This window comes from Sorex araneus, chromosome 5 (genome assembly GCF_027595985.1).
Source record: "Sorex araneus isolate mSorAra2 chromosome 5, mSorAra2.pri, whole genome shotgun sequence".
NCBI classification, from domain to species: Eukaryota; Metazoa; Chordata; class Mammalia; order Eulipotyphla; family Soricidae; genus Sorex; species Sorex araneus.
The window spans coordinates 143,685,176-143,708,571 of record NC_073306.1 but is presented as its reverse complement, the minus strand read 5'-3'; the positions used below and the strand labels follow the sequence as shown (position 1 = coordinate 143,708,571).

At 54.9% G+C, this 23,396-nt stretch overlaps 1 protein-coding gene across 4 annotated transcripts; it reads left to right on the top strand.

The window, feature by feature from the left end:
• On the top strand, positions 1–22,890 carry LETM1 (leucine zipper and EF-hand containing transmembrane protein 1). Of its 4 annotated transcripts, XM_055139104.1 has the most exons (14): positions 71–287; positions 2,103–2,163; positions 8,806–9,259; positions 10,871–11,014; positions 12,335–12,472; positions 13,234–13,437; positions 16,786–16,905; positions 17,192–17,323; positions 17,524–17,667; positions 17,899–18,033; positions 18,995–19,129; positions 20,232–20,422; positions 20,698–20,836; positions 21,246–22,890. In XM_055139104.1, the coding sequence occupies exons 1-14, from the start codon at positions 209–211 to the stop codon at positions 21,393–21,395; spliced, it is 2,226 nt and encodes a 741-aa protein (XP_054995079.1). In that variant the 5' UTR covers positions 71–208; the 3' UTR covers positions 21,396–22,890. The 4 variants fall into 4 exon arrangements, with proteins under 4 accessions (XP_054995078.1, XP_054995077.1, XP_054995080.1 ...); XM_055139103.1 differs by lacking the exon at positions 2,103–2,163 and having other exon boundaries at positions 1–287; positions 17,902–18,033; XM_055139102.1 differs by lacking the exon at positions 2,103–2,163 and having other exon boundaries at positions 4–287.
• Positions 22,891–23,396: the final 506 nt, after the last annotated feature.

The following is a 23,396-nucleotide window of genomic DNA, read 5'->3' as shown; positions in this document are numbered from 1 at the left end:
CGGCGGGCGCCGAGGGGCCCAATGGGAGTCGCGGCCGGCCGCCCCGCCCCGCGCCGCCGGACGTCGGTGCGGGGACATGGCCGCCGCCGGACTCGGGTCCTTGAGCTGAGCGCCCTCCTCCCACAGCGGACCGTTACCGTCAGCCGTGTGAGCCGGCCGGGCCGCCGCGGCGGAGGAGGCGGCTGCAGCGGGCGGAGCGGCCGGCCACATGGCGTCCATCTTACTGAGGAGCTGCCGCGCCCGGGGGCCCGCCCGGCTCCCGCGGCCCCGCGCCGCCGCCCCGAGGGGTAAGCCGGGCCACGGGTCTGAGGCGGGCGGGCCTGAGGGCGGGCGCCGGGGGCTGAGGCGGGCGGGCCTGAGGGCGGGCGCCGGGGGCTGAGGCGGGTCTGAGGGCCGGTCCGGGGGAGGGGGGGCTGCTGAGGCGAGCGGACCTGAGGGCCGGCGCTGGGGGTTGAGGCGGGCCTGACAGCCGGCGCCGGCGCTGAGGAGAGCGGACCTGAGGCCGGCGTCGGGGGCTGAGGCCCAACGCGGGGATCTGGACGCCGGCTGAGGAGTGCGGGGCAGGGCTGGGGCAGGCGCGGCGTGTACGGCGGCGGCTGAGGGAGGGAGGCGCCGGGCGTTCCCGCGGCGGCCCCGGTGACTCACGCGCGTGACCTTAGACGCCCGCCGGGGAGTCCCGGGGAGCGGCCGCCCCGCTCAGGCCCGGTGTCCCCACGCCCCGGCCCGGCGGACGCTTGTGACAGTTCAGTGACGTTTGGGCCGCCCCGCGCCGCCCTCCCGCCGTGCCGGTGCTCTCTCGTGCTTGAGTCTCAGCTGGGCTCGAGTAGGACCGAGGGCGGAGGGGGTGTACCGGTCTCCGAACCCCACCCTGACGCCGCAGCTGGTGTTGCAGCCACAATCAGTGGCTTCTTTACCCCGCTGCCGAGATCGAGCCCACCGCCTCCTGCCCTTCCTTTCCCCACAGACACACCCTACTGTCCCCTAACCACCTGTCCCCCCACATAGCCTCTCTGGGTTTCCATATCCCACCAGGCCCCCAGGTGTCACCGTGGGCCTTGCCATCCTTGGCAGGGGGTGGGGGGTGCTCTGCCACTTAGTGGTGTCCTTAGTCATTACTGACCTAGACCTAGCTGCATCTGACAAGCCCGTCCACTCTGCAGATTCTGACCTGTGAGTTCACCCTGAGTGACAGGTGTCAGGGGCCAAAGAGATAGTACAGCGGGTAGAGCACTTGCCTTGTATCTGATGACCCAAGTTCTGTCCCACCACCCCATAGGGTTGGGGTTGCCTTGTATGTGGATGACCCAAGTTCTGTCCCCATCACCCCCTAGGGTCCCCAGAGCCCCGGTAAGAGTGATTCCTGAATGCATCAGGGTGTGGTTCAAAAAAAAAAGTAACAGGTGTTACCATCTTCAGAGGTCCCTAGAGAAGCAGGATAGAAAGTTGGTTTCCCATATCCCTCCTGCCCACACTGGCTCCCCAGTGCCTTTCTTGGAGCCCAGAACTTTGGTGAGCCCTTGTGGGGCCAGAGTATATCAAGATGCTACCATCTTTCTGGAGCCACTAGTCAAGTTGGAATGGCACCTCTGACCTCTTTGCCCCAATCCTGCTTCTGTGAATGAACTCTGACTTGGGAACTAATGGAATGCCACAAATACATGAAAGCCCCAGAAACGTGCCCCACACTGGTTCTGTGCTGTTCACCCAAGCAATGGCTACTCTGGTGGTTGGCTTCCTTCATTCCATGGCTCCTGTCCCTCGGGTGCACAGCAAGAACCTCAGTCCTGCTGTGTTCTCTTGGTACTGTTTATCGTGATCATTGTGCATGGACTTTGCCTACCTGAGGCAACTGGGGCAAGTAAAGTAGTTCTGTATGCACCAGGCTCTGAGGTTCTCCCCTTTGGGTGCTTCAGCGCCAGGGTCTGCCTTCTTGGGTTCCTCTCCCAACCTGAGGGTCCCCTGGGGCTGTACTCCTAGCTCAAGAAGACTCTTCACTTAGCACTGGGCAGTTCCAGAAGTTTCAGCCAAGATGATTCTCTCAGGTTGTGGGTCTGCATCACAGGAAGGGCTGGGACTGACCTAGCACTTTCTGCTTTGCCTAGGTGCTCTGGGGGACCGTGCATGTCTCAGCTGTGCCAGCACCGTGGGCTTGATAAACCGCATGTAAGTCAAGAAACTCACTTTCCACCTGCTCAACAGTCGACACTTACAACTCACAAGTGATGCATGGCTGGGTTTGGGGGGAACGTAATCTACTATTCTTTGTTTTGTTTTTAGAAATCTGTTTTTAAAAGTTTGAGACATATAAGGACATGCTTTAGTGAAACTGGAAAATAAAGTGAACATTTGTAATTCTAAGAGCTCTTTCAAATATTAGTTTGTTTGTTTGTTTTTTTTTGCTTTTTGGGTCACACCTGGTAATGCACAGGGGTTACTCCTGGCTCTGCACTCAGGAATCACCCCTGGCAGTGCTCAGAGGACCATATGGGATGCTGGGAATCGAACCCGGGTCGGCCGCATGCAAGGCAAATGCCCTACCCACTGTACTATTGCTTCATTCCCACAAATATTAGCTTTTACTGCATTTTTTTCCAAGATTTTTTTTTTATCTGCTTCTTACATTGGACAGTGGAACCAGTAAGGCACGTAATGGGACAGACCTCTCCTTGCCTCCTGCATTCAACATTCCCAAGGACTTTTCATGAGTTTATGCAGAAAAATACTGGGCATGGGTCAGGCAGCACACCGACCACCTTCTCTTCCCTCTTCATTCCCCTTTTGCCAGAGCAGGATGGTAACTGGGTGCTCCTGGTTCTAGGGATAAATCTGGAGCATGTAGACTTTGGCATACCCTCTTCAGTGGTGAGTGGTCATAGTACTGCCGTGAAGCTAGATGTCTTCCTCAAAGCTAGAGGACTTCCTAGAGGAGTCAGTATATGCACTTCCCTGCCCTTTGTTGCCCTTGAACTTGAATTTCCCTTTGGATTGTTGCACTCATCTCCCACTATACCCTCTGCCCTGGGTTTAGTCTCCTTTTCTCCTTAAATTTTTGTGCAATGCCCAGACCTCCCTCTTAGCATTAAAACTGAACTCAACTGTCCAGGACAGAAGAGAGCTCTCTGTTTTTCCCTCCCTCTCTTCCTTTCTTGCAGTTCTCAGGCTGGTGCTGCTTGGGTACCACTGGGGCTAGAGTCTGGTCTGTCTTGGAATCCCTTCCTGTGGCTGTCCTGCTGTGGGAATACTCTAGCAGCTCCAGGCTTGGATGTGATTGGGCTTACATCCTCAGTCACAGGCTGCTCTGAGGAAGTTTCTTTTTTTGTGACATGGATCTTTCTGGGACTCCTGTGCTCTGGGCAGATCACACTTTCTGGATCTCATTCCTTAGAGTCCTTTATCCATGGTCCAGCAGGCCAGGATTGCAGGACAAGATGTGGTTCTGCAAGGTCAGTTCCTAGGCTTTCAAGAGAATCCCCACATCTGGCTTTGGTGTAGCCTCTTGGCTTCAGGGCTTCAGGACTCACTGCTATATCAACCTCCGGTGAGGCAAAGTGCCATGGAGCTGCTGCTGGCCAGCTGGCAGGGTGGGGGTCTTTGTCCAGTCCTTTACTTTCAAGAGTTGTCCAGCCTGCTGTCATCCTGGCTGCGGGCACTTCTGTTCTGGACCTCTGTAGATGAATTTTTGAATTCTATTCTAAACTGGTATTTTGGGTGTTGTAACTGGAATGGCACGAAACTTTTGGGGGAATACTATTGAAAATAGGTATAGTCTTTGGTTTGAAACCTCTTCTCTGAAAAAAAAGGTGTGCCCTCCTCTTGGTATAGAACACTGGTATTGCCATGAGACATTCAGATGTGGCTAGTTGGTGGGAAGGACATTCTCTCACTGTCCACTCTTTTTTTTTTTTTTTTGCTTTTTGGGTCACACCCAGCGATGCTCAGGGGTTACTCCTGGCTTTGCACTCAGGAATTACTCCTGGCGGTGCTTGGGGGACCATATGGGATGCTGAGGATCGAACCTGGGTCGGCCGCGTGCAAGGCAAACGCCCTACCCGCTGTGCTATCGCTCCGGCCCCTCACTGTCCACTCTTAAATGCCTGCTTTGGCATGGGAATTACTGGTCAATGCCAGCCTGGCTGCCAGCCGGACAGTCAGTGCTTGGGTGGGTAAAGTGGTGCTTCCTAGCTGGGATCCACCAATTGGAGTGAGATGGAATTCAAGATGCAGGCCATTGTTGGAGGTAAGTGAAAGCTGGTGAAGAGATTGGTGTTGAAACATTGTATGCTTGACACCCAGTGAAGAATAACTGCAATTTCACTGTGACTAAATTAAAAAAAAAAATGCCTGCAGGCCTGTGCTTTGAGCTTTCTCCCTGGCTCTTCATGTTGTTTTGAGTATTTTCTTTGTTTTGTCTTAAGGTATCTGTAACTCTTACTAACACGCATCTTTTTAGACTAGAATGAAAATAAAGCCTAGACCTAGGAGAAGGCTCAGAGGCTTGGGGCACAGGCTTTGCATACAGGAGACCTGGTTCAATCACAGGCATTGCCATTGTGGCCCCCCCAAGCAAAAGCAATCAAGAAAAGCTGTGCTTTATTAATACAAGCATTTTCTAAGTTCTGGGCTGGGGTTGTGGCTCATGGTACAGCACTTGCCTTGTATGCATAAGGTACTGGGTTCAGTTTCTGGTACCACAGAAAAAGAACCTTTATGAAAGTTACACAGTTTTTAGAAAGTCAAGAGATGAAAGCTGTAGAGTTGTTTGCTGAGCTCACACACATTAGAGTTGGCTTGTTGGTAAGTCTCGGCTTTGTCAACGTGTGGTGCTTTTAATTGGGCAGCATTAGAAATCCTGCCGTTTGGCTGAGTAGCAGCAATCCAGGCCGTTGGCCCTTTAGGCGTTGATTTTGCAATCTCCAGACTCTGCACGGGCAATGGTCTGACCCCTGAAGGGTGAGTGGGTGGAAGTTTCTGAGCTAAGAGAGTGAGGAGACTGTGGCACGTTCCTACAAGTTCTGGCCCTTGGATTTGGAGTGAAGGCAGAGGACCAAATGCCTGCCTTGGAGTTGAGACCAAGAGTTCAACTCCTCATATCATCCAAATGTGCTGTGGGTCCTGGTGGCTCTTCTGTCTGAGACTTTGTCTGCTCTTCCCCCCACACACACACCGCCTGCACCATAGTGGTATATAAACACCAAAACTGATGGTGTGTAATCACTGTGTGGGCACCAGTGACACCCTCTACCGTGAGACTATAGCCAGGACACACCGCAGCAGGAGTGTGACCCTCCAGTCCAGCCCATGGGATATCCATGCCACCCCCATGACTGAAGCCAGGGTAGGGAGGGCCACGAGAAGAATTCTGAGTCATCAGGGAGATGAGCTTGTGACTTTGGGTCCTGGCCCTGCTTCTGCACGTGGCAAGCTGGAGGCGCCAAGCCTTGAGGCTCCTGTGAGTGACATCTCCATTCTCACCTAAGGGTCATGTGGTCTGTAGCTGAGCAGATTCCACCTTGTTCCTGGGCACAGGTGTCCTTCACTTCTAGACTTGACCCTCTTGGTGCTAGTGCCTGTTATTGGGGTCATTTTGTCTCCACTAGTGTGTTTCCCTAAAGGAATGAGTCAAGACTGGTATCCTGGTGCACTGTCCCTGGGAAAGGTGACATGTAGCCCAAGTTCTGTGGTGCTGATCTGACAGGAGCTGCCAGGGCCTGGAATTGGGTCTGGCTGTCTCCCTTGCTGATGATGCTGCCACGGACATGCTGGGGAGCCCGGCTGGGTGTAGCCTCTCCCACCTCCCTTGAGTCAGGAAGTGGGCATTAGCACAGGGAGGAGGCCGCTGGGGAGAGTCTGATACCTGCTGAGGCAGAAGGGTCCTGCCTAAAAGAGGAGCAGTGGGACAAAACATCCCAACTTTCCCGGCTGCTCTGGTGAGGTCATCTCAGAGCTGCCATCCTATGTGCGTTCCGGTACTTTACACATTCTCTTAGCTCTTTCACGTTCACACAGGGTCTCCTAAAGCACAGAGAGATTGAGTTACTTGACTTGTGTCACACAGCAGTCACTGGAGCTGGACTCTGAACTGAGCAATCTGCTCTGAGCTCAGTCCTCTGCTGGGATGTGGAGACAACTGAAATGGCAGCATAGGGGCAGCAGTAACCTGCCTCCAGGGTATGTGGGGCCTGGGCCCCTAAGTTTGGTCTGCAAGGGCAGGGAAAAGAAAGCGGGGGATTTGAACCTGCAGGAATCCTAGAAACAGACTGGCCTGAAGTTGGGTTGTTAGTTTCTTTTTCTTTTTCTTTTCTTTTTTTTTTTTTTAATTTTTTTGCTTTTTGGGTCACACCTGGCAATGCACAAGGGTTACTCCTGGCTCTGCACTCAGGAATTAACTCCTGGTGGTGCTCGGGGGACCATATGGGATGCTGGGAATCGAACCCGAGTCGGCCATGTGCAAGGCAACCGCCCTATGCACTGTGCTATCGCTCCAGCCCCTCATTTTTTTACTTTTGGGGCTGCAGAGGTTGGACCACATCCAGTGGTGCTCAGGACTCCTTTCTCATTCAGAGCTTACTCCTGGTGGGTCTTGGGGGACCCCATGGTTCAAACCCAGGTCGTTCATGTGCAAGACAAATGTTCTCTCTGCTGTCCTGTTTCTACAGCCCAGTTTTTTGGTTTTGGCTTTGGGGAGGCGCTGTGATGATCAGGTGCTATTCCTACCTCACTGTTTGAACTTGTTCCTATCAGCCTGAGCTTGAGCCTGGAGTCCTTCACACACACACACACACACACACACACACACACACACACACACCACCCCACACCACCCCGAAAAGTATACAGTCAGTCCTTTGAGCCCTCTCCCCAGCACCCACAAATTCTGGGCTGTGCTATGCTGTACCAGGAGCTGTGGAGAGCATATGTCTGCACAGAAACAGGGCTGCAATGACTTCCTCTTTGTTTGGGAGGTAGAGGCTAAAGCAGCTGCATGGAACCCACGGTGCCCTGGCCACTGTCCACAGGGGATCAGGTATTGGCGTCTATAAACCAAGAAGGTGACAGACACCCTTGGGGGCTGAGAAGTAGACACCTCTGCTCTCGGCTCGAACCTGGAGCTCCCACATGCAGAGCTCTTATTTCAGATCTTTGAATCAACTCCCTCTGGCTCTATACTCCCTCCCCCTCCTTTTTTTTTTTTTGAGGGGGTGGGGATGGATTTGAGCCACACCCCGTGTTGCTCAGGGCCAGGGATTAAACAGCTCCTTAATCCCTAAACTGTCTCTTTGCACCTCATAGTCACTTTTCTGTACCATTCAGATCACCCTCATTGTGTTTGAATTCAAATGACCTACAAGGTCCTAAGGACAGAAACCTTCACCAATTGCCACACCCTTTTCTTCAGCCTGAAAACTGGGACCACTCTCCACTCCACATCCTCCCTGACCCTTGCCCTGGACTTTCTCACCTGCTCCAGCACTTTCATTTTACTTAAGTTGCACTGCCCCAATGAAGTAATAAACACTGACAAATAAAACCCACACAACTTTCACAGCAGAATAGGGAGAAGCAGAAGGGGACCCTGAGCCCTAAAGCTTATAAAGCCCACATGCTGTGATCAGTGTCCACTAGATACCAATCAGTCTGTGATTCTACTACAGCCATTCCTTTGAAACAGTCAGGTGATGCCAACTTCCCTTTGAAACAGCCCCTCTTGGAAAAGCTGTACGAAGTTAAACAAAGTGAGTTTCTGTAAAAGTTAAAATCAGAAGCCAAAATTGCTCTCAAACATAACAGCTAACTCCCAAGATGTGCTCAAGACAAGTCCTTGTTCTTTCACTGGGAAATCCTTTGGTACCCACTTTGAGGGAGGGACAGTCTTTGGGTCTTTCGGGGGGGGGGGGCAATAACTTCTGGTTAGCTGGTACCAGGGCCTTAGGATTTGTGCATCCTTGTTGATTTTCAGGACTTGTTTCAGAAACTTGTTTCAGAAACATCCGTGTTGATTTTCAGGACTTGACTTTCAGGTCTTTAATAAGGGCATATTCCTGGCTTTGCACTCAGGGGGCACTCCTGATGGGACTCAGGAGACCATATGTGATGCCGGGTTGAACCTGAGACAGCTACTTGCAAGGCAAGTAAATGCCTTATCCTGTAGCTCTACTCTCTCTGGCCCCAGAACCATAGGTCTTTATTTTTTTTATTTTATTTTATTTTATTTTGCTTTTTGGGTCACACCCAGCAATGCACAGGGGTCACTCCTGGCTCATGCACTCAGGAATCACCCCTGGCGGTGCTGAGGAGACCATATGGGATGCTGGGATTTGAACCCGGGTCGGCCACGTGCAAGGCAAACGCCCTACCCGCTGTGCTATCACTCCAGCCCCAGAACCATAGGTCTTTAAAGAAAACCATCTGCTAGGGGAGAGAACCTCAGACTCCATGAATTCCCTCCTTTGCACCCCACCCTCTCCCCCAAATTCCAAAGGAGGGTTCAGCTCCCCAAGTCATTGGCACTCACCTCTGAGACCCACGCAGAGGCTGGCCCTGTCTATCCTCCAGTTACCTGCTGGCCCTCTGGCACCCTCTTGTGGGCAGGTGATGGGCTGGCGTGCTGCTCTGTACTGGGCTTGCAGCACCGTCCTGCTTCCTTGGGTGTTTCTCAGGCATAGGGAGCAGTGGGAGTGTTTTCTGTGCAGGGAAGGTGGGTGTCTGCTGTGCCACGGTTGGTCTCTGTCACTCCTCTGGACACAGTGCTGGCAGGTCATGGGAGGCCCTAGGTCCTCACTGCCATTTTCTCTTTTGCTTCCCAAGGAACATCCCATCTGGCTGTTGTGCCCGCATCCACCCTGGGTACCTTTCTTTCAAAGGTGACACCCTCCTTGGCTCATGGACTCCAAGGACTGATCACCTGTGGCCAGTGGCCAGGGCACCATGTGTTCCTGCTTTGACGGGGAGTGCTGCCACAGGGCTACAGCTTCTTCCCGTGCGTGGCTGGCACTCTTCCTCTCCGCGAGGTGATGACTCGGTGGTGGAGAAGTCCCTCAAGTCCTTGAAGGACAAGAACAAGAAGCTGGAGGAGGGGGGCCCTGTGTACAGCCCCCCTGCTGAGGTGGCTGTGAAGAAGTCGTTGGGGCAGAAGGTTCTGGACGAGCTGAAGCACTACTACCATGGCTTCCGCTTGCTCTGGATTGACACCAAGATCGCTGCGCGCATGCTCTGGCGCATCCTCAATGGCCACACCTTGAGCCGCCGTGAGCGCAGGCAGGTAAGGGGTGCCTCTTTCAGGGTGCAGCTGCAGCAGGCCCCGTGCCTCCTGGGGTTGCTCTTCTAACACCCTGTTTCTGCTTCTTCTCCTGTCATTTCTTTCCCTTTTTATTGCCACCGTGACCAGGCATGTGGTCTGCCACTGAGGAGTATCCCAGCCCCTCCCTCGTCACCTCTCAAGGCACCTCTTGGTATATGGCTTTGAGGGTGAGCTGGCTCCAGTCTCGGTGTGTGCACGCCTCCCTCCTGACTGCACTGCTTCCACTCTTGGATTTTGTGTTCCTGACCTGGTCTCATCTCCGTCATCAACTCCATAGCCTGTAACCCTGACATTGAGCCTTTGTGCCTGTGATTCCTTTAGATCTTCAGGGTCCTCAAGGCTTCCCAGACTCCTGACCTCTGGGTGCCCTGTTGTGCCTGGTGCATTGCTACCTTTCCTCTTTTCTCCTCTTCCTGGGCCCAAAGTAGCTTCAAGCCCTTGAGTTCTCCAAACCACCCCACCCTGACCCCAGAGCAAAAAAAACAGCCAGGACTGGTTTCTGAACACAAATGAGACAGGTGGGCCCAACTCCCTCCCTGCAAAAAGAAGGACACATAGTTTATTTTGGGAGTTAGGGATCTTCTATCTTGTGTAAAGACTCAACACACTGGTCAGTCTGAGTGTCCTAGGTTGCTTATGTTTTGTGGGCCCACACCTGAGTGTTCCCATATTGCTCTTCATCCTATTTTTGTCTTCACTATTGTTTTTGTAAACTGCAACAACTTTTCCCAGGAGCAGAGTTTAGGTTTTGTTTTTATGCTTTTTCTGTATCTATTCAGGTGCCATATGGCATTTTCTTTTTCCAGTCTTATTACATATTCAAGGTGACCATATAAAAGTGAGACCAAATGCTCTGCGTCTCTGAGAAATATACTGAAGTGCTGAGGCCCAAGAGGCAGACAGGGAAAGAGGGGAGGGCTGCCAGTGCCATTTGCCACGGAAAAAGGGTGAATTCATCACATGGTGTAGCATTTTAAAGGTTTGTGCTCCTAACCCCAGAAGACAGACCCCAGAGAGCATGGAGTGTGGGGGAGGAACCGGGGGTCCGGGTCTGGGAATAAACCTAATGTCTGCAGGATGGAGCAGGGGCTGCTCCTAGGGTGCACGGTAGTCTATGGCATCCCGAGCACCCTTAAAGATGCGTGTCGGTGGTAGTGAGCCCTCTCTGATCTCACAGAAGAAAAGTAGGAAGGTGATGCACAGGAGAGCATGTGTAAAAGGCAAGGAGATGAGTGTGTGAAAGTGGCACCTTCCAGAACACTCAGCCACAGACCATGAGGAGAGAGAGTGCTGCTTGTGCTCTGGTGGGCTGAGTGTTTGAGTAGGGTGAGCACCTGGAAGGGCAGCAGCGCCTGGTCAGTGGCAGCCATACCCCGGTGCAGGCGGTCCCTGCTCAGAGCCTCGACAGAGCCTGCAACGCTGGTGTGGCACATACAGATGACACTGCCTGTCCTATCCAAGCTGACTCCACAGACCAAGAACCTGGAGGGGGGTGTCACATGGCCAGTGACATGTGCAGTCCCTCTGGGTTCTGCCCCTTTGCACCTCTCTCCTGTTGTTGCCTCTCCCCAGTTCCTCCGGATCTGTGCTGACCTCTTCCGGCTGGTGCCTTTCCTGGTATTCGTGGTAGTGCCCTTCATGGAGTTCCTTCTGCCAGTGGCCGTGAAGCTCTTCCCCAACATGTTGCCATCCACTTTTGAGACTCAGTCCATCAAGGTAACAGTGGGGGGCAGCGAACCTTCTGTTGACAATCAGTATCACTTCTGTGTCTTTACCTCCTGGGGCTGGGCTGGGCTGGGACCCTTTTTAACTGATGCTGGGCTTGGAGTCATTTTTGTTGCATGCATTTAATCTGAGATATGGCTTCTCGGGGCCAGAGTGATGGTACAGCGGGTAGGGCTCTTGCCTTGCACATGGCCCACCCAGGTTCGATCCCTGGCATCTCATTAGGTCCCCTGAGCACTGTCAGAAGTGTTCCTGAATACAGCAACAGGAGTAACCCCTGAGTTTTGCTGCATTTTGCCCCAAAATCTAAAATAAATGAAATAAAATATAATTCTTCCTAAGTCTGCCAGGAGTGACCCCTGGAGAGATAGTGCAGCGGGGAGAGTGTTTGCCTTACATGTGACCAACCCAGATTTAATCTCCAGCATCCCGTATTATCCTTTAAGCTCTGCCAGGATTGATCCCTGAGCAAAGAGCCAGAATAAGCTCTGAGCACTGCTATGTGTGGCCCCAAAACCAAAATAATAATAATAAAATATGGTGTCTTGGATGAGAGAGATAATATAGGGTAAGGTGTTACCTTACACCTTACAGGCAGCTCTCCCTGGTTCAGTCCTGGCACAACTTGGTCCCAGAGTACCCTCAGGACTGACACCAAAAGCACTGTGTTAGAAATGACCTCTGTTGGGCTGGAGCGATAGCACAGCGGGTAGGGCGTTTGCCTTGCACGCGGTCGACCCGGGTTCTAATCCCAGCATCCCATATGGTCCCCTGAGCACCGCCAGGGGTAATTCCTGAGTGAAGAGCCAGGAGTAACCCCTGTGCATCGCCGGGTGTGACCCAAAAACCAAAAAAAAAAAAAGAAATGACCTCTGAGCACAGAGTGGCCTGTGACCCCAAGTACCTCCCCCCTCAAATAAGTAGGAAAAATATATATGACTTTTCAAGATAAGGAGGACTATATGGAGTGCTTGAGATCCATTGGGTAGGTAGTGGGGGGAGGTCAGAGACAGGGTCCGCTGACCAGATTGCCCACCCATATTTTGGTCACCAAGTTCATTTGGGGACCGACCCGCTGGCTTGAGTAGGGTTCTCTAAGGCTTATGTGCCCCCCAGCAAGAGTTCTGGACTTTGCTGCCACACAAACTGACCTTTATGGACATAGTGCTTGCCCAGCTCTGGGAGTCCCGTGATACATAAACCCTCGAGTTTCACTCTGTCCCTCCTCCCAGAGAGCCACTCAGTGCTCCTGGTCCCCTCCAAGAATGTAAGTGTTGGTGTGCTGAGCCCTGTTGGTCTCCCTCACTGCAGGAGGAGCGGTTGAAGAAGGAACTGCGAGTCAAGCTGGAGCTGGCCAAGTTTCTTCAGGACACCATCGAGGAGATGGCCTTGAAGAACAAGGCAGCTAAAGGGAATGCCACCAAAGACTTTTCCATGTTTTTCCAGAAGGTGCTAGACCACAGCCTGCGGTTGTCCAGAGCCTGGGCCCCAGCCCCAGCTGGGCATGATCTTCCTTTCCCCCTCTCTTTACTTGGGTGGTGCCGAGATGCTGGTGGGGGTCGAAGCAGGAACCCCACACTGGAATCTGCTGATCCACAGGCACTTGCTACTGTCTCCCCACTATGGCAAATCTGGGGGAAGTGGAGTTTGGCATGTGGGAAACCTTTGACCCCAAGACATTCTGGGCTGGAGGAGGGACAAACACTGGTCCCATGGCCTAGGGCCATCCAGTTGAGGTCCCCTGAGTGCGGCTTCAGAGAGGCTTGCCAGAGCGGAGGGCAGGGCCATGGAAGCCCCACAAGCTCCTGCAGGGAGCCCAGGCTGACACCAGATTTAAAAGCTTGAGGTGGGGCCGAGGGTTCCCGGAAGCTCAGGGTGTTACTATATCACAGGCTGCACCCTGGAGGCAGAGTCCTGTGGCACTGAGCTGGGGTGCAGCCCTGCTCTGCTTCACACCCTGTGCAGGGCAGATAGGATGCCCGGACCAGCCTGGGCAGTGCCAGAAATGGCAGGACGGATCCATGAGGGATCCCTCTTGGGGATGCAGGCTGCTATGGCCTGGTGAGCTCTTGGGGGCTTCTCTTGAGCAGTGGTGAATCTGGGGGAGGCACTGGGAGCTGTGCCCCACTACTAGCTATCTCCTACTGGGAGTGATGGGGGTGCTAGAGGGTCACACCTGCTGCAGAGGACCCTTGTGGTGGCTCCTGCAGATCCGAGAGACCGGTGAGAGGCCCAGCAATGAGGAGATCATGCGTTTTTCCAAACTGTTCGAGGATGAGCTGACCCTGGACAATCTGACTCGGCCACAGCTGGTGGCTCTGTGCAAGCTACTGGAGCTGCAGTCCATCGGCACCAACAACTTCCTGCGCTTCCAACTCACCATGCGGCTGCGTTCCATCAAGGCCGATGACAAGGTGCACTGCCCTCAGCCACCCTCCCACCCCTGTGCATGTGTGAGCAAATGGTGAACCCATCACTTGGCAGGGAGTGAGGAGCCTTCCGTCCTCACACTCAGTGGAGGTGGCTGGTGACTATTCGCATATTTTAAGGGATGTGGAGGAACCGTATCTTTTACTATCCTAAGCATCACTGCATTAATCTTTATGGGGGGCCACACCTGGTGATGCTGAGGGCTTAATCCTCCCTCTGCTTTTAGGGATCTCTCTTGGCGGGATTGGGGGGACCATATGGATGCCAGGGATTGAACACTGGTTAGCTGTGTGCAAGGCATGCACCATGGCTGGTGTATTCTCTCCAGTCCCTGCAGTAGTATCTTTTTTGGGGGGCCACACCCTCATGGCTGAGGGCTGACTCCATACAGATCGCTGCGTCAGAGATCACTACTGGACCGTAAGTGGTGCCAGTTACACATGGGGTCAGCGGTATGCAAAGCGAACACCTCCCCGCTGTGCTGTCTCTCTAGCCCCTCTTGTATTAACTTCACTCCTTCTGAGGTGACACTCACTGTTGCTCTGCTTTCCTTTCCCGTCCTGCATTGTTGCCACTGGGTGCCAGGGCTGGTGCACACTTGTGCTGCTTTGGGAGCTCGCTTCTGCTTGCAGTGTGTACACTGGGGTCCGCACTTGAGTTGAGGTGTGCCTTTTATTTATTTATTTATTTATTTATTTTTGCTTTTTGGGTCACACCCGGTGATGTGCAGGCGTTACTCCTGGCTCTGCCCTCAGGAATTACTCCTGGCGGTGCTCAGGGGACCATATGGGATGCTGGGAATCGAACTTGGGTCGGCCGCGTGCAAGGCAAACGCCCTACCCGCTATGCTATCACTCCAGCCCCGAGGTGTGCCTTTTAGGTGGGGGTCGAATATGGTAAATGGCCAGGGCAGGGATGCAGCTCTGCCACGGAGCCTGCCCCAACAAGCTTCTGTCTTTCCTGAACTGAGTCTCGGCACTGCCAGGTTCATCTAAGGCCTTTTCACTCCTCTTCTCCCTTGGTCTTTTCGGGCTGTGTAGGTTTTCCTCCAGTGTAGACATTGGGAAGTGTCAGGGTTTCTGGGTAGTGTCGCCCTTTTGCCAGAGGGGTAGCTGAGTGTTCTGCTCTACCCCTCACCACTGACCTGAATCTGCCCTTTCTAGTTTGGGAGCACTCAGGGTGCGGGAGGCCAGCCTTCAGCGGTTGCTTGGCTTTTCCCCTGTTGCTTCCTCCCCTCCCCAGCCCACGAGACCCCACACTGCTTCTGTAAGTCCTGTGGTGGGTTGGGAAACTTGTGTGGTCCAGGGACCACGAGACTGCCGGTGGTGGGCCCTGCAGTGGCCAGGCATGGGGGCTGGCCGGGCTGCACACCATGCCCCACTTGCTTTGTGACCTTGGCCAGGTCCTCTCCCTGCTTAGGCCTCAGGCTCCAAGGCCTTATGAATGACACTGCTCCCCTCCGCCCCCCCCCCCCCCCGCCCTGGAGATGGTGGATACTTCCCCATGGATGTAAAGTAAAAACAAGACAGAAAAGTGGGAGGAGAAAACCTAGCCAGAGACCTGGGGATATCCTTGACACACTGCATGGTCCTTACTGGAGTGGGGTGGGGGGAGGGGGCATAAAGCCTATCTGGCAGCCCTGAGGTACTGAGTACTGGCAAAACCTGTCTCCCTGCTGGCTTGCACTTCCTCTGTTCTCCACCCCAGGAGCCACCACCTCCTGTTGGCCATTCCCAGCCAGGAAACTAGAACTGTGGTGCCAGCAGATACAGGACAGCGGACACAGCAGGCAGGAGTTGTGCCGGCAGAAGCCCCGCCTACTGCAGAGCACACTTTTGACTCCTGGGTACTGCTGAGTAGGCAGGTCCCCTGGAAATAGCTGAGGCCTGGATACCACAGCAGGTGGGGCTGTGGGACTTGCCTGGAGCCCTGGTTGTAGGAGTGGCCAGCCTGAGGTGTTTGTCATTGGGCAGGAAGTGAAAACAGGGTTTGGAGCTAGAGGATTTCTGTGCACCCGTTAGAGGCAGAGCACAGGGGAATGAGAACAGCTGTAGTTCCTAGCTTGATCAATTGGTGCCACATTATCATTGCACAATCTATAGTCAGAGTACCTCCTCCTTGTGCCAGGACAGAAGGTCAAAAGGGGGTGAGTTACAGAGTTGTTCCTCATGCAGAGAACCAGAAGGGACTACAAGACTCAGCAAGGCCCCAAGAGGACAGGCTGTGTCCAGGGCAGGCGTGCCAGAATGCCCTGCAGGCCGCTGTCCCATGCATGCCCTGGACAGCTCTACAGTGACACCAGCAGAAACAGGGCAGAGTCCCTGCGAGGTCAGACCTCAATGGTGCTCTACAGTAGAGAATGCCAGGGAGACAAAGAGGGGTGAAAGGTGGGCAGAGCCAAAAGGGAACGTACACATCCTTCAGTGCCTGGCACCCCCCTGGACAGTGGCAGCAGGGCTAGCAAGGCAGCTTAGTTGCCTGGCATGTGTGAGACACTGAGTGCCACTGTGGCCCTCCTCCCCATCCCTGAGCTGTTAGGCCTGTTTCACTAGGAAGGGCCCATTGAAAATTGACTTGACGTTAGCAGTTCTAGGTTCAGAGATGGAGGTCTGCAAGGTTGGGATCTGAGCACATGTGGCAGGGCCATGTGGGGTGTCTGGAGAGCTTGGACGGCAGCAGTTCTATCCAGATCCCTGGACTTCAGAGGTGGAGTGCACATGTCCCCCACTGCCAGCCCTGTAGTCTCTGAAGCTGCCTCTGCAGGGAGGGTTCCGCTTGGTACCCCCCTGCAGGTGCTGGTCAACCGTGGGAGAGAAGGGGCCACTGCCTACAGCTCCCAAGTATGGTTCTGCACCGCAGGGACGGGCTCTGCATCTGCTCCGCTCTCGGATGTGGCTTATAGGAGAGATGGGGCTCTTGCTTCCCGGTGGGTGGAGTTGGGGCAATGGGGTGCTTCTCTTCCTGCCCTCTCCTCCCACTGCCCTTGCCTGGCTCCACTGTCGTCTTGCACTGGACCTCTACTGCTCTCCAGCAGAGGCCACCATCAGTGGAGAGCAGGGGACCTCACCAGTGCCTTGGCCAATGAGCATAGCTGCTTCTCCTTTCCCTTGGGTCAGCCAGGTTTGTCCCTTATCCCCTGCAGCAGTGTGGAATGACACCTGTCACCTCCCCAGCAGCCCTGGGTCCTCTCAGGGTGAGCAGTGACCCTTAGGCAACTTGACTTCTACTTAGCAGCATATTGGATTAGTTCTTCCGGTTGAACGCTGGAGCCTGGCGGCACAGGCTCTGCCACCCTCCCCAGATGCATGGAACTACCAGGGCTTTCTTCACAGCTCATTGACGAGGAAGGCGTGGGCAGCCTGAATGTCAAGGAGCTGCAAGCAGCGTGTCGGGCTCGAGGCATGCGTGCCCTTGGCGTCACGGAAGATCGGCTGAGGGACCAGCTAAAGCAGGTGAGTCTTCACACGTGTGCAGGCAATGTGGTCTGTGCATCCTTTAGGCCACACGCAGGAAGAGCAGCCGGTGCCCAGGACTTGGGAGATCGTTCAGGTCTCGGCGTGGCAGCTACGCCCGGTTGTCTTTTCACCACCACTTCTCTCTCCAACCAAACAGCCACGAGACAGAGTTGTGGGGATAGTCGGGCTGCCCCGAGAGCCCTGAATCTGGGCCAGGGTATCTGGAGAAGCCCTGGGTGGGATGGGGCATCTGGAGAAGCCCTGAGTGTGGGTCTCCCTGCAGTGGCTGGAGCTTCACCTGCACCAGGAGATCCCGTCCTCGCTGCTCATCCTCTCCCGGGCCATGTACCTCCCAGACACACTCTCCCCTGCCGACCAGCTCAAGTCCACACTGCAGACCCTCCCGGAGACAGTGGTACGTGCCATGGAGCTGGTGCTGTGGGCCCCTGGGTCCCCCTTTTCTTGGGTCTGGCCCTGGGATATCAGGGCAGCCTCAGCTGTACTTCCCCTCTCGGGAGCTCCCAATGGGACAGTCCTCAGAGATGGGCCAGGGTTTCTTGGGGCGTACTCGGCCCGTGTGTCCCGGGCTCGCTCACAGGCATCCCCTCTCTGAAGACGAAGGAGGCCCAGATGAAAGTGGCTGAGGTGGAAGGCGAGCAGGTGGACAATAAGGCCAAGCTTGAGGCCACACTGAAGGAGGAGGCGGCCATCCGGCAGGAGCATCGGGAGAAGGAGCTGGAGCGGCGTTCGGAGGGGGCGGTGAGCAGTGGGGCTCAGCCGGGGGAGGGGGCCCACCCAGCTAGGGTACTCCCTGGAGGGGGGAGCTGGGTTGCAGCAGTCGCCTTCATAAGTGTGCCGCTGCCTGTGGGCATGTTTCTGTCAGTCTCCCTGTTCACGGTACAGGCCTGTCTGACCAGAGGCGCATCAGGCCCCATGTGATACCCCAGGAGGCCGCCGTGGGTACTGAGCAGCTGTGGCCTTGCCTTTCAGAAGGAAGCAGAGCCTGAAGTACTGGCAGAAATCGCCCCTGGGAGGCCAGTGGCCAGTGTGCAGCCACAGGTGGCCAGTGTGACCCCTTCATCTGAGGTCCTGAAAGACACAGCCCCTGTCCTGGAAGGCCTGAAGGTGAGGCCAGAAGGTTGCTGTCTGTGCCTCACGGACATCCCACAGGCACCCCCCACCCCATTCCATCCCCCCCACTTCTTTCCTGCTTCCGGGAAACCTTCCTGCTCCCCAGACTTATCTCCCGCTGCTGGGAGGTCCTTCCTGGTAGTGGCCATCCCTGTCTGCTGGGACCTCTCACCCCCAGACTCCCAGGTGGGTCCTGGTTCTGAGGAACTCTATGGGTGGAACCACAGGGCATGTTGGGAGGAGGAGGTGCTGCCCTTGGAGTGAAGAAGGAGCCAGAAGAGGGTGGCTTACCCGTTTACTGGGCAGTGCTAGGGACTCAGCCCCAGAGGGTCCACCTGAGCATGTCCATGCCAGAAGGAGGGCAGGCTTTGATGTGTGCTGAGGTGGCTCCTGTGGCAGCAGTGTGGACTCGCTGAGGCTGGCAGGAGCCTTGTTCAGCAGAGCTGGAGGGGATACCCCGGCAGGCAAGTACTGGGGATCAGCCAGGCTGGTAGGCCTGCAGGGAAGGAAGGTGAGGGGGACTGGGGTTCCTGAACAGTCCAGACTGGGGAACTGTAGAGGCCAAGTCTGAGGAACTATGGAGGCAGCAGGCAGATGCCTGCCTGCCCCTCAGGGTCGGGAAAGCGACCCAGGGTCACTGGGGGCCTGGCTCCGTGTCGGTTTGCTCAGGAGGCTTCCCAGGCCCTCTGCGGAATGGCCTCCTTTTAGGACATTTTTCTGGCCCCAAGGAGATTCCATTGTCTGCGCAGGACCCGGGCCATGCCCAGGCAAAGTGTCCTCCAGACCTGGGCACAGATGTTCCCCCTGAGGCAGCTGGGCAACATCCGTCACCACCAGCATGAGGGCTTTGCTGCAGAGGGAGGCAGCAGGGGGCACTGCACTTCAGAGGAAGCAGGTGCTTTGGGGTAAAAGCCACAGCTATGCTTAATCTAGGTGTCTTTTGATTTCTTCCCAGGGAGAGGAAATAACCAAGGAGGAGATCGATGTCCTTAGTGACGCCTGCTCGAAACTCAAGGAGCAGAAGCAGCCTCTGACCAAGGAGAAGGAGGAGCTGGAACTGCTGAAGGAGGACGTGCAGGACTACAGCGAGGTGGGCCCTGCAGACCCCACCCGACAGCTGAATCTTCCCCAGCAGAGTGGTCTCCGTGCACACGTGCATGTGCTTCCAGTGCTCAGGGCCATGCAGTGCTCAGGCCTCCCACATCGAAGTCCACACTCGGGCCCAAGGGATGCACTCTATCATGAGACTGCTTTTCCGATGCTGTAGATTTGTTCAATATCTGTGGATGCTGCCAGGATCAGGGACCCAGTGTCTCCCCTGTGAGGTGGCCTGCGCTGCCTTCCAACTGTGCCCCAGCTCTGATTTATTAGTTACAGAGAGCTTAGCAGACTGAGCTCAGGCTTTGCATGGGGAAGTTCCTGGTTCCCTTTAGCTGCATGGTCCCCCAGTACTGGCAGGAGTAGCTCAAAAACAAACAAAAAATGTAAATATTCTGATGCTGGAGCCATAGTACAGCAAGTAGGTCGTTTGCCTTGCACGCAGCCAACTGGGTTCCATCTCTGGCACACCATATGGTCCCATGAACACCACCAGGAGTGATCCCTAAGTGCAAAGCCAGGAGTAACCCCTGCACATGCTGGGTGTGGCCTAAAAAAAAAACAAAAAAAATTACCTCCTCATCTTCCTAATGTGCTTTCCAAGCTCTGCTTACTGGTAATTAATTGGGAAAGGTGATTGATTTGGAGATGAGCGAAATATTTGGCAGCTTTCTTTCTTTTTAGTGTAGTGGTGGTGGGAGTTGGGCCTGCAATGCTCAGGGCTTATTCCCGGCTCTGCTCGCAGGAATTACTCTGATGGTGCTTGAGGGACCATATGGTATTCCAGATTGGTGGCGTGCAAAGAAAGCACCCTACCCACTGTATTCAAAAAAACATAATAATATCAATGACCAGTTTGCAAAGTAGAGTAAGAAATAAGACTTTGCAACTTTTTTTTTCTTTTTGGGTCACACCCAGCAATGCACAGGGGTTACTCCTGGCTCTGCACTCTGGAATCACCCCTGGCAATGCTCAGAGGACCATATGGGATGCTGGGAATCGAACCTGGGTCAGCCGCGTGCAAGGCAAACGCCCTATCCACTGTACTATTGCTCCAGCCCCCAGACTTTGCAACTTTCATGATTTTCATTCAGGACTTACAAGAGATCAAGAAGGAACTTTCAAAGACGGGAGAGGAAATGTACGTGGAAGAGTCTAAAGCCAGCAAGAGGCTGACGAGACGGGTGCAACAGATGATCGGGCAGATGGACAGCCTGCTCTCACAGCTCGAGGCAGACCAGAAGGCCGGCAAGCTCGGTCCTGCCACCGAGGGTGCCCCATCTGGGTGAGTCCAGGTGCAGAGCTGGCCTCAGCTGAGCTGGCATGCCTCCCCTCCAACCTGAGTCCGGCTGCCACAAGAGCCCCGTGGCCTGTCACACTCATTCTTGGCCCGTTGTGCCACATGTGAGCACGTGACTGGCTACAGCTGCTCAGTGTCACTCCCATGCACATGCACACACACCACAGCAGGGAGCTAGGGCACTCAAGGGAGGGCTCCCCCAGGTGCCTCCCTGAGGCTGGGATGCGGCCAGCGGGGCTATATTCAGACTCTGCCCCCAGGGAGACCATCGTCAGTGTCACCGAGCTCATCAGTGCCATGAAGCAGATTAAGGACATTCCAGAACACAAACTCCTCAGTTTGGCCACAGCACTGGACGAGAATAAGGACGGCAAGATTGACATTAATGACCTGGTCAAGGTATGCCCCTTGGGGGGCCGGAGCAACAGTATAGTGGGGAGGAGGGCATTTGTCTTGCATGCGGCTTATCCAGGTTCAATCCCTGACATCCCATATGGTACCCCTGAGCCCTGCCAGGAGTAATCACTGAGCATCGCTGGGTATGACCCAAAAAGCCAAAAATAAAAGTTATATCCCTTGGTCATGGGGGTCGGGCTGGTGTAGCCTCACCCTCGGGCTGGGGGTTTTTTGGAGAAGGCACAGGTCCTACCCTGTAAGGGACGGGTCCTTATGAGGCAGCCTGGGTTTGACTAACCACCCACTCCTATGCCCAGCCCTCTCCTGGAGCCTATTGCCCAGGTCAGGTTGGGCACAGCTCACAGATGAGGGGAGTGTTGCCCCACCCTGAACTTCCACTCTCCGTGTGCAGGTGATAGAGCTGGTGGACAAAGAAGATGTTCACATCTCCACCAGCCAGATGGCTGAGATTGTGGCCATGCTGGAGAAGGAGGAGAAAGTGGAGGAAAAGGAGAAAGCCAAGGGCAAGGCTGGGAAGGAGGCTGCAGAGGCCAAGAATTAAGTGCTGTCATGTCTGCCTGCTCCCGCCACACGATCCTGCCAACATAGTGATTTTTAGAGGTGATTCTTAGTGACAGATCTAATATTTTGTCTGGAATAAATTGGAAGCTTCCATGATCAAGTAAATTTTTAATTATCATTCCATGAAGATTCAGTGTGGACCCCCGTGTCCCCCAGGGAGTCATGGGCTGTGGTGGCCCCACTGTGGTGACCAACAGGGAACAGGGGCCTGGCACTGGCCTTTTGGTGTAGAGGCAGCTGCAGGCCAGACTGGGGCCTCAAATGTCTGATACGCTCTTGGCATGGCATGCCCATGACACATGCCTATGGGAGCAGATCCCAACAGCCTCTGCTTCTGAGAGACCCTTCGGAACTGGGCCTTGGCCCCTTAGCCCCCATCAGGTGGTCCCCTGGGCCCATTTCCAAAGTCAGGGCAACATCCTTCATCTGTTCTGGCCTTTGGGAAATGTCTTCTCCCCAGTGGCTGCCTATCACAGGTCTTCTCCGCCCCCCCCCCATCATTGCAGAAGCCAGGCTGTTCACTCTCGGGGTGGCGGGGTGCAGCGGGGGTCCTCAGCACAGGGCACTCCTACAGCAGCCAAGGTAGCTCCTTTGGGAGGAGGGTATGACCTTAGGCCCAGCTGCCCCACACCTGGGGTTCAGCCTTCTTGACACCTGGCAACTCAGCCTCAGGGGCTACTCTCCCGAAAACTCACTGCCGCTGCTCAGATCTGCCTGTGCTTCAACATCCTTGTGTGGGATTCATACCTCAGAGCTGGAAGACCAGTGCCAGACTCACCAGGATGAGGCATGAACCGACAGGAAAGAACGCCTTCACCCACAGCTCTTCGCTCCACTCTAAGAAAGGTCACAGTGGGAAACACATTTGCAATCTGGCGGGCTGGAGTGTTGTCCCGCTCTGTGGAAGGCTTGGCCCACCATTCTGTCCTCCACGCTGCTCAGCACCAGGACTGCCCACGGCTGGGGGCGAGGGCCTCCAGCCTTTCACACTGTGCTCTTCTCACCTTACTGAACTTTTATTTACTGCAGCTGCAATGAGCATCGCAAATGCAGGCTGGAGGCCAGAGCTTCCTGTGATTGGGCATCGGTTTAAGCAGCTACCCCGAGCCTCAGGCACCTCCTTTGTGCAGCCTTGGGCTCTTTGGCCCGGTCTGGTTTTCAGAAGAAGCCTTGTATCTGAACCTGAAAGGGAGCCGGGAGTCCTCCCTTGCAGCCCTGCTCCACAAATGGCACCTTTGCCTCCGGGCTCCCCAGACTCTCAGAGCCAAGAGCCCCACATCAGACCTTGGTCTTCGCAGCTGGGCGTGTTGACCCCCTGTGCAGTGACCGGGCCATGTGTCAACTCCTTTGTACTAAAATGTAAAACAAATTGTTCTTGTTCCAGCTCCATCTATTGTGTGTGACCTCTCTGCCATGTCCCGGGACTGGCACTCCAGTCTTTGTGAGGAAAGGGGTAATAAAGCCCGTGTGGATCCCTTGTTGTCATTGCTCTGTCCAGCATGGGGAGAGCTTCCTGCTCTGGCCAGGCTCAGCTCAGCCTCCCAGACACCCGACCCCTGCATTGCCTGCTTGGCTAGAGGCGACTGCACCCTCCCACAGCATCTGAACTGTGTGACCTCCCGGGGAGGTCCAGGTCCAGGCTGTGTCCACTGCAGTTGCCCTCTGCAGGCCTCCCCAGCCCAAAAGTTAGTGGCAGGAGACAAGGGGTGACCCTTCAGACATCCGGGAGCCTGAAGAAGTCAAAATGCACCCCAGGGTACAAGGCTTAGGGAAGCCCCCGCCCCCTCAGCCCAGGAGGTCACATAAGGCAGCTGCCGAAGGCTGGGGCGGCAACTGAGGCAGCATGTGGACAATCCCACACATAGACACCAGCCTGGTGCCCAACCTCATCCTGAAAGGAAAGATGTGCTTCATTTCCTAGAGGCAGCCCGAGGGCCTTCCAACTGATTGGCCAGGACAAAGCAGGTTAGGGGCACTGCCC